Consider the following 11,455-nt stretch of genomic DNA (forward strand, 5'->3'; position numbering starts at 1 on the left):
CTCACTCAGTCGTCGGTCGTTTCTTCGACCTCGTCCCTCCAAACACTAGCCTTGTTAATAATATCGTCAATAACCACTGGATTACTCGCGGTTCAATACGAGTTCTTCGCACTGGAGTTTATTTTATTTTCGAATGTCAAGATCCCCGTGATAGTGCGGCGCTTCTCCGTCAACATACCACTGTCATTGATGGTAAGATTATTACCTTCCGGGCTAGTTCAGGTAATCAAGTACCTTCCACCATTAACTTTAGCTTGACTACTCTTTGGGTCCGCATCCATAACTTACCTTGGCGGTTCTTGGAACATGAATGGACAACCAGAATTTTATCACATGTTGGTTTGGTGGATCTTGTAGAAGAAACCGGACCTGGTCTCCCTTCGGAGGCTTTTTTAAGAGCTCGGTTAGTAGTCGATTATCAAGACCACTCATACCTGGCTGCTTCTTACCCTTGGATGATGGTCAAGTAGTTTGGGTCTATTTTAGATACGAAGGAGTTTTTAAATTTTGCAAACAATGTGGTTGTGTGGGACATCACACTTGACGATGTCCCATGTCTGCGTATGATGCGCACCATCTCATTCATCGTCGTTTTACGGAGTTCGAACACGATGGTATGAATATCATGTTTGGCCCTATGGATGTTCCTCTTTATATGAATATTATTCGCGGGTTACCAGATCAGTTTATCTATCGGAATGCTCGGGTAGACTTAACTCGTGTGGTTCTTCACCATGATCCCTATCATTTTGATGAACGCCATGTTGACGTTCATATGGTGGATTCAAGTTCGGATGACGAACCAATGGAGTTGGCAAGTCATGAGGCGTCGGTCGAACCACCGAATTTACCTTCTCATGCCAATAATCCATCTCTTCATGAATCGGACTATCATACTAATCCTCCTATGTCATTTTCTCATGGCTCCCCTGCTAGTGTCACTCAGATCCTCTCACCCGCTGCTAGCGGCCAAGAGGTCCTTCCATCGCCTGGACGACGCTTCGCCACCGAGGATAGTGCTTACGGCCGAATAGGGGAATTGGGCCCCCAACAACTGTGCCAGGGACATGCCACGACTACAGGTCCTACATCTCCACCTTTAACTTGGCCACCGGAAGAGGCGCGTCGCTCTCAAGTTAAGCCTCTTTTTCTTCATCTTGGGATTAGCACGCGGCCTCCGAAACAATTTCGTGTTGCACTTGGAAATGATGAGTGCTACGCACCTGCACATGAGGACATGGGGGAGTCTGGTTCTCCTCCTCGTCGTCGGGCTTCTACTATTACTATGGGGACTCTTGAGGCACTAGTCCAGCAAGGATGGAGTATGACTAGTCCTCCGGAGCCCAATGAAGCTGGGCCTAGTAGTTGGTTACGTATTCAGCCGCCTAGGCATGTTGGCGCAACTTCCACCGGCCTGGTTGCAGGACAAAAGCGGCGTCGGGAGCCTCTGCAGCGTAGTCAATCTGCTAATGCGATGGAAGGCATGCATTTGGAGGCTCGTTATAGGTCTACAGTTGGAAAGCGTCAACGTTTAGCTCATTGGGAAGCTAAAGGAGGTTTCAATGTAGGTTTCTTGCATGGGAGTTGTAGAGGCAAGGCACTTACTGATGTGTCGATGGCACGGAATTTGGATGTGGAACCTGGTGCGGAGCTGATATTGAAGAAACGTCAACCTGCTACATCCGCACCTATGTCAGCTGGGAAATGGATTTTCAAACGCCAACGTAGCAACGAAGTTGGCGATCATGCAGATAACATGGACTTACATTTTTCTTTGATGGTTAAGGTGTCAGACGAGCCAGCTAGGGTAGTGACTGACCCAGACCAGTCACCACTGGTTCCATGAATATCCTTTCGTTAAATTGTCAGGGGTCAAATGCCAGTGACGCCCCGATAATTCCGTACATACACTGGTTGGTTGCGACGGTTAAGCCCATGTTTTTGTTTTTGCATGAAACGAAATGTTCAGTTGCACATGTACAGTCCTTGCTACGTAGTACTAAGCCATTCACTGTAGTTGGTGTAGATGCCCTAGGTTCTAGTGGTGGGTTGGTTGTGGTTTCTTGGGCTCCTTTTGCTGTTCAAGTGCTTAGTTCGATGTGTAATTTTGTGTTCTGTAAAATATCAGCTAATAATGGAATGACCTGGTACGTTTTGTTTTTATACGGAGAATCGAGCCATCAATCTCGTACTTTAGTATGGTCCCAACTACTACACCTGTTAGCTCCATTTCCTGAGTTCCTCATTATAGGGGATCTAAATCAACTTGATCATTATGAAGATAAATTGGGCGGGGCTACTATAATTCGGGGATGGGAAGATTTTACTAATTGGAAGCATGATTTACAGTTACAAGATATTCCCTTTATTGGACCTCGGTTCACTTGGACAAACAATAGGGATGGTGAGGAATTAATTATGGAACGTCTTGATCGAGCTTATGCTTCACCAACCTGGAATGAACGATATCCCCTTGGTTATGTTAAAAACTTTCCTATTTTGCATTCCGATCACTCAGCCATGTTCTACCGGACAGAACCGCCTCCGCAAGTTAATCGGCGGCCATATCAGTTTGAGAACTGGTGCCTTACACACCCTGACTTGCCTCATATTATTTCGTCGGTATGGGGCATACCCATCGCAGGATCTACAATGTACCGTTTTACTAAGCATCTATCTATCTTTCGCAACAAGATTAGGAAATGGTGCTTGGATCATAAAGTTGTTTGGGGGATTGATTGGCAGGAGCTCTCTACAAAACTAGGCAACACGGCAACCAATGTCTCCACTCTTCCTCAAGGGAACGCTTTTATGTTCCAACGTCACCAGGAATTGCTTTAGTCTTCTTTAGCGCACTCGTACTGGTCTCAACGATTGAAAGACAAATACGTTCAACTTGGCGAACTTCCTACCAAATTCTTTTACAATAGGATGCGACAGAAACGCCGTTCCGCATATATTTACATGCTTAGAACTGCCAATGGACAATGGACTGAGGATGTTCCTACTATAGTGGACACATTCTTGCACCATTTCAAAGATGCATATGGCACTTCTAATGTGCCTCCTATCTCTGACCAGGCCCAAGATGAGGCTATCGACCTACTACTTCGTGACTTAAATTTACCCCATATTTCCAGAGAACAACACCAGCAACTACTTTTGCCCTTCTCTGAGGCTGAAGTACAAGATGCTATGTTTGGCATTGGTCATGCTAAATCTCCTGGATTGGATGGCTCGATAGCCGAATTTTTCCAACAACATTGGAACATTCTTGGGAAACAGGTATTTCACGCAGTTACTCACTTCTTCTCCACCGGATTCATCCTCCGAGAGTGGAACCAGACACTTCTTGTATTGCTACCCAAGGGTCAGAACCCGGAGGAAGTATCTCAATTTCGGCCTATTAGTCTCTGCAACACAATTTATAAGTGTGTCTCAAAATGCTTGGTCAACAGGCTTCGGCCACTACTATCGGACCTTATCACGGATTACCAGAGTGCCTTCATTCCGGGTCGGCATATGGATGATAACATTTTGATAAGTCATGAGTTAACCCATGTTCTGAATAGGCATCGACGCGGTAATGTTCATCTGGCGGCTCTTAAAATTGACATAAATAAAGCATATGATCGGGTTAACTGGAGGTTTTTATTAAAAGTTCTTCAAGCTTATGGGTTCCCTACTCAATGGATACAGTTGATTAGTCAATGTATCTCCACAGTGACTTACCGGCTCTTGATCAATGGCCAGGTTACCGAGGCTTTTCCTGCGCATTGTGGTCTCAGACAGGGGGACCCCCTATCTCCCTATCTGTTTTTGTTCTGTATGGATATCTTGTCTCGCATGTTAACACTGGCTACAGATATTCGACGTCTTGATGGATATCGAGCGCACAGGTATGCTCCTTCTATATCTCATTTGTGTTTTGCTGATGATGCACTTATCTTCTTTAAAGCATCTCATGCCTCCTGCATGGAAGTTTCCAACCTCTTGGGCCGATTTTGCCATATTTCTGGACAAATGATTAGCTTACGTAAGTCATATGTTAAATTTAGCCCTAACGTCCCTGCTAACATGGCTCAAGAATACAAAGACCTTTTACAGTTGAAAACGAAAATTTCTCTCGGAACATATCTTGGGGCTCCTGTGGACATACAAGGGAAAAAAATCAGCACTTTACCTTCTTGCTAGATAAAATTTCTCAGCGCATAACAACATGGTCTCATTCACCGCTGTCGCAAGCTGCGAAATTGATTCTCATCAATTTTGTTCTCATTGCTTCGATAGCACATATCCTTTTTGTGTTCTAATCCCTACAACCATTGCTAACAAGGTGGATGCTATGCTCAACCGTTTTTTCTGGTCTAATTGCTCTGGAAAAGGAATCCACTGGGAAGTAAAGAGCTCTTGCAAAAGCCAAAGGTGATGGTGGTCTCGGGTTAGTAGTATTGCGATGTACAATCGATCACTTCTGATTAAAAAAGTTTGGCGTATGCACCGGAATTCCAATTTACTCATTTTCAAAGTTTTTTCGGGGGTGTCTCAAGTTCCTGCTTCACCGCTTACTACACTTCGTTCAGTGCGTGCTCAATGTTCATGGGGGGCAAGAGGTTTACATCAGGCGGAGAAGGTTCTCCTGCAAAATTATGTTTGGAAAATTGGCTCAAATTCCACTCTACTTGCTGGTAAAGAACGATGGGTCAATGGGATGGTTCCCCTCTTTCGCGATAATGTCCCACTTCGAACTGCTGCTACGGGTACCATAGGCTCTCTTTTGTTGCCACAACAAGGTTGGAACATTTCCCGTCTTCATTCGTTTTTCCATTCCACTGATGTTACCGCCATTACCGCATTAGAAGTTCCGCGATTCTCCAACCCTGTCGATACTCCTATTTGGCCCTTTACCACATCAGCTCAATACACCACTAAATCTGGATACCACATTCTCTCTCAAAATAATGATATCTATAGCATGAACCCCCTTCTAGTTTCGAAATTTTTCCGACTACTATGGGGACTTCGCATCATGCCAAAAGGAAAATTTTCCTTGGAAATTATTCCACAACGGTTTAGCACAACAGCTAACCTCTCACACCGTGGTCTGTCCACATCTGATGTGTGTACAACCTGCAATGTAGAACTTGAGACATGCCAGCACATTTTCAGGTTTTGCCATTTATCCACGGTGGTGTGGCAAACCAGCCGATTGGAATTATCTCCAACTCTTCCCACTTATGACCTTCAAAGATTGGCTCATGCCTGGATTATTATTTCTATCAACAGGACGGGTACAACGGCGATCGTCTTCCCTATTTATGGCCATCTTATGGGCTATCTGCAGGGTCGAAATAAACATATTTTCGATGGCTTAGTTCTAGATTTAGGTGTAGTACACTCTCTGGCAGAACAAGGTCTCAGCAACACATCACCTTTATGGCCACTCTCTCCACAGTGTCAGGCTTTGCGCGAAACAACTGGTGGGCCGCCAGGATTCTTTTCGTTCATTATGGGGACTCTTTCTCTGGGAATCCACAATTACATATCCAAGTGGATGGCTCTTGGGTGAAGTCCTCACCTTTGGCTGGTGTTGCATGGTGGAATCATATCATTACCAACGCTAGGGAGGGACAAGGTATTTGCATTCATGCATCTTCTGCTCTAGTTGCTGAAGCTCGGGCTTGTCTAGAAGCCTTGATTTGGGCCCAGGCACAGGGGTATCTTCACATCATGCTATACACAGACTCTGAGATTCTGGTCCGAAGTTTACTTCAACAGAGCACACAATCAATTTCGATTGCCTGGACTCTCACTGACATTCGCTATCTGGGACAACAATTCAAATGGTGTCGAATTACAAAGGTTAATCGGACACAGGTTCGGATGGCCCATGAGCTAGCTAATCATGCCCGCCGGGGACAACTTCCAAGAGTCTACCTTTAATTTTGCTTTCCTTCTTTAATTTCGCTTTAGTTTTTTGTAAGTTTTACCGATGTCCAAAAAAAAAAAAAAAAACCCAATAAACTCACTCTTATTATTGTCCCTACTAATTATTTCTTCCCTGATTTGCACCTAAACTGGTTACAGTAATTTCCTTCAAAATGGATGGGAGTCACGTACAAGAATTTAATAATAAATGACTTATTCAGTTATTTGTGGCTATTGTTTGGCAGGTGCGAACACACTTTTCTCGACCAAATTGGTTCAAAATATTCTCAAGTTTAGCACGTAAACATGCAGGATCACATATCGGTAAGATTTGACTGAATTTCTCATATTTTATGTCTTCTTAATATGCGAATTTGGCATAGAGTACATGGCGGAAGTATGCATTTAAGTACAGTACAAGTCACTAAAGTATGTTTTTCCTCTTAAAATTTCCTTGTAAACAAATTAAAATTTGTAATTTGTGTAAGAATTTTATATTGAAAATTTATCGGTTTTTTCACCAGGTATTCTTGTGGTTTTTCAAAATTCATGGGGTACCTCTAATTTTAAAAAAATGCACCAGGTACCCTTACTGTTTCAAACTAAGGTATGAAATGCCCTTAATTACTAACGGTGTCAAGTTTCTGTTAGCTGTATTTACCATTTTGCCATTATTAACCCCTAACCCTAAATCCCAAACCCTAACCCTAACCCCCCACCACCCCCACCAACCCAGTCCCCTTCCCTCCCCACTGCACCCCAGCAGCCCCCACCCTCACCAACCCAGTCCCCCTCCCTCCCCACCCCAACAGCCCCCACCCCCGTAGCCCTGCAACAGACCTCCTCCCCCACCCCTTGCAGCCCCCTCACCCACCCCGCCCCCCCGCAGCAGTACATAGCAGAACCCCCTCCCTCCGTAGCACACAACAGAACCCCCTCCCCCACCCCCTCGTCGATTTCCTCCCCACCCCTCCCTCTAGCTTCTCTCTCCTCCTCAACCACCAATAACCATGACCCATCCTCAACCACCAATAACCATGACCCATCCTCAACCACCAATAACCATGACCCATCCTCAACCACACACAGTTTCCCCTTCTCTCTCCTCGCACAAGCAACCATCTGGGTGGTGGGAAATTCGCACAAGCAACTGCACACAACACACGAAAATCAATGGGATTGGGGGAAATTCGAAGGAAATCGACGGGGGAGGGGGGAATTCGAAGGAAATCAATGGGGGTGGGGGGAAATTGACGTAAATCGACTGGGTGAGGGAAAATCGACGGGGGTGGGGGAGGGGAGGGGGCTGCGAGGGATGAGGGAGGGTGGTTGCCGCGGGGGTGGGGGAGGGGAGGGGTGCTGCGGGGGGTGGGGGAAGGGCGGTTGCTGCGAGGGGTGGGGTAGGGGAGGGAAGGGGTGTTGCGGGGGTGGTGGGTGGGTGGGGTATGGGAGGGGTGGTGGGTTATAAGTTAGGGTTTAGTTAGTTAATTAGGGTTAATTAGGATTAGAGGGGTTAATTAGGGTTAATGACTGACGGAAACTTAACATCGTTAGTCATTAAGGGCATTTCATACATTTGTTTGAAACAGTAAGGGTACCTGGTGCATTTTTTTAAAATTAGGGGTACCCCATGAATTTTGAAAAACCACAGGGGTACCTGGTGAAAAAACCCAAAAATTTATTAGACACTATAACTATTAGCATACAAAAAAATTAGATATTTTGACCAATATCTATTATTTGGATAGTTGTGTTGAAAAGTAGAGCTTAATTTATAATTGTTCAAACATTTTCCTACATACATCAATTAGAAGAATTTAGCATGGGGTATTAACATGTAATTTACCCTAAAAACTAGTGAAATGGAGTTTGTTATTGTTAGTTTTTCTTTATCTCTTCCTATTTATTTTTAGTTAATTAATTAATTGAATAGGTAAGGCTTAACCTTTGCACTAGGTGCATAGGTTAGAAAAATCCTATATATATAAATATATATAGAGAGAGAGAAAGAGAAAACTGAAAACGACCTTTTTTTCATTTTGCAGATTTTTGCTCATTTTATGTTTTTTTGCTCATTTTATGTTTTTGCTCATTTTTTAAAAAAAAACTTGCTCATTTTAGCAAACTTTCGCTCATTTTACAAAAACTTTGCTCATTTTACAAACTTATGTTAATTTTATATTTTTTGCTCATTTTATGTTTTGGCTCATTTTTAGAAATGTTTGCTCGTTTTACAAATTTTGTTCATTTCATGTTTTTTGATCATTTTATATTTTTGCTCATTTTATCTTTCTGCTCATTTTAAGAAATTTTTTGCTCATTTTATGTTGCAGTTTTCAGCATAAGTAATGATTTTCACTTGATCTTATTCCTATATATATATATATATATATATATATATAATATATATATATATATATATATATATATTATATATATATATATATATATTATATATATATATATATATATATATTAAAGGTGATCATGGGTCGGGCCGGGTTCGGGAGAGGCTGCGGCAAAAAAAAATTGCCCATTGGTCGGGCCGGGCCAAAAAATAGACTAAAAAGTCGTTTTTGGTTTACCCAAAGCCAAAAAAATCAGGTCGGGTCGGCCACGGGCCGAAAAATTCTGCCCAAAACCCAGGCCGGGCCAAAATGATCAGCTCTAATATATATATATATATATATATGAGTTTATATGAGAATGCACACTTACATGAGAAATGAGAATGAATTTTATGCGCTATAACTCTTATGAATAAGTGATGTAACTCTAATAAAAAAGTGATGTAACTCCAGAAAAAAGAATATTAGAAAGAAAAAAATTTCGAAAAATAAAAATTTCTTTTTGGCTCAAATTATTTTAAGGGGGTATAAATCTAATGAACAAGTGTTGTAACTCTAATCCGATCGTGTGGTTGATATTCATTCTCATTTCTCATGAGATCAAATGAGAATGAATTTTATGCGCTGCAACTCTTATGAATAAGTGATGTAACTCTAATGAAAAAATGATGTAACTCCAAAAAAAATATTAGAAAGAAAAAAAAAATCAAAAAATAAAAAAATGGCTCAAATTTTTTTAATGGGGTATCTAAGGAACAAGTGTTGTAACTCTAATCCGATCGTGTAGTTGATACACTACAAAAAAAAAAGCTTATATAGCGACGGAATATTAGAGACGGACACCTATCCGTTTCTAAAATAGAAACGGAAATTTTACAATCGGTTGCTAAAATAATTTAGAGACGGATAATTACAAGCCGTTTCTAATTTAGAGACGGATATTCCATTCCGTCTCTAAATTAGAGACGGATATTCGATTCCGTCTCTAATTTAGAGACGGAACTTTACATTCTGTAGCTGGTTTGTTTTTGCCAATTAATCCAAATATTGTGGCAAAAAGATTAAATATAATTTAGAAACGGATTGTTAATTGCCGTCTCTAACTTAGAGACAGAAATTTAAGTAGCGTTTCTATTTTTTTTCTTTTTTTTTTCTTTATCCTAAATTAAAAAAAGCAAACATCTAAAAAAAATCACACCTTATTTCCAAAGGTCCTCACTACTGCTTCGTTAGTTTTCCCTCTGTCTTTCTTGCTCAAACCCTAGAGTGCGAAGATTAGGAAGCTCCGGCGAGGGACGCCACACCGGTGGGTGGTCAATTCTTTGGTGCCGCATGTTCCAAATTTACCCTCTGTAGTTGCTACTGATCTGATTTATGCTTTCCTTGCTCGAGCTGCCGTGTTTTGTTCTTGTTGTTCTGCTGCATTGATATCGTAGACCTATTTGGTGAGCCCACATAAACTCATCGTCTCCTCCACGGAACTAAGAGGTATAGCCAGGATACAATCCCGATCTCTCTCATTAAAATATCGAACAAGCACATTATACCTCCACTCCATAGTCTCGGTATTAATCAAATCAGTCGCCACATTAAGATCACTTGACTCTACACTCGTTATAAATCTGCCTCTCTCGTCGCCCACCCAAGGGTCTCTCCAGTTATTAATAGCCCTTCCGTTACCAACACGCCACAAAATCCCTTCCTTCACCAAGTTTTTGGCACTCCAAATAGTCCTCCACGAGAAGCTATTCGAATACCCCAATCTTGCATTAAGCACGTCACTCCTAGGATATAGTATTTCGCCTTCAAAATGCGACTAAGAAGAGAGTTTTTGAAATGAAGCAGACGCCACACCTGTCTTCCTAATAGTGCATCATCAAAAATCGCCAGATCTTCAAAACCCATACCTCCCAAGCATTTCGGTTTGCACAATTTCTCCCAACTAAGCCAATGCATTTTTCGTACCTCTCCCTTACCTCCCCACCAAAAGCAAGCCATAGCAGAGCTAATATCATGAACAACAGTGACGGGAAACTTGTATACCCCTATAAGATAGGTGGGAATTGCCTGAACTACAGCCTTTATCAACACTTCTTTCCTTACTCGAGATAATAACTTCTCTTTCCAACCCCGCAACTTCTTCCACACCTGATCAAGAATGCTACGAAATAACAACTTTTTGGAGCTACCACTAGCAGTAGGGATACCCAAGTACTTCTGGTGCTTTCCCACATGCCTCATTCGAAGTAGATGAATCAACTCTTCTTTTCGTTCTTTGCTGACACCTTTACTAAAAACACCTCCGACTTTTCACAATTAATTTTATGTCTAGATGCTAGTTCATATTGGTTGAGAATATCAATGATTGTTAAGAATTCCTGTCGAGTAGCTCTATTAAAGAGTAAGTTGTCATCTGTAAAAAGAAGGTGAGACACCACTAGACCATTCCTGCTGGCTCTAGCCCCATGAAGCAAATTGGTATTGATCTTCTGCTGGATCATCTGCGAAAAGACATCTGCAACTAAGATAAATAAGAACGGGGAGAGAGGATCTCCATGTCGCAGCCCCTTGTCGGGAAAAACAGACCCACAAACATTCCGATTGATTATGAAGGAATAAGAAACTGTTGTCACACATTTCATCACCAGATTCACCCATCTGCCATCAAAACTCATAGTCAAGAGAAGCTTCCTCAGAAAACCCCACTCCACTCGATCATATGCCTTGCTCATATCCAGTTTCATAGCCATAACACCTGTCCTGCTATTATTTCTTTGCTTCATAGAGTGAAAAAGCTCCAGGGTCATTAAGAAGTTGTCAGTAATCATACGATCAGGAACAAAAGCACTCTGATTTTCAGTGACTATGGCAAGCAGAATATTTTTAAGTCTAAGAACGAGAGCTTTAGAAGCAATCTTATACAATACATTACATAGACTTATATGCCTAAAGTCATAAACAAGCTGTGGGATTTAACTTTAGGAATAAGAGCAATATTAGTGCAGTTAACCTCGGCAGGGAAAGAGTTCCCATGTAAAATATTGCTAAAAAATTCAAATACCTCATCACTGGTAGAAAACCGCATGCATACCATCAGGGCTGGGGTTTTTACAAGGATGCATCTGACAAAGTCGTATATATTTCCTCCTTTTATATAAGGACGCAGAAGATCGACATTG

General features: G+C 41.9%; 1 protein-coding gene across 1 annotated transcript in view; it reads left to right on the plus strand.

Annotated features, from left to right (window-relative positions):
• The window catches only part of LOC104907931 (respiratory burst oxidase homolog protein A), a 31,898-nt gene that overhangs the window by 15,035 nt on the left and 5,408 nt on the right, over window positions 1–11,455 (plus strand). Inside the window, exon 13 of the mRNA XM_019252709.3 lies at window positions 6,174–6,252. Coding sequence (XP_019108254.2) covers window positions 6,174–6,252 — 79 coding nt within the window. The remainder of the gene's footprint in view (window positions 1–6,173; window positions 6,253–11,455) is intronic.

The sequence above is a fragment of the Beta vulgaris genome, chromosome 5 (assembly GCF_026745355.1).
Source record: "Beta vulgaris subsp. vulgaris cultivar EL10 chromosome 5, EL10.2, whole genome shotgun sequence".
Classification (NCBI taxonomy): Eukaryota; Viridiplantae; Streptophyta; class Magnoliopsida; order Caryophyllales; family Amaranthaceae; genus Beta; species Beta vulgaris.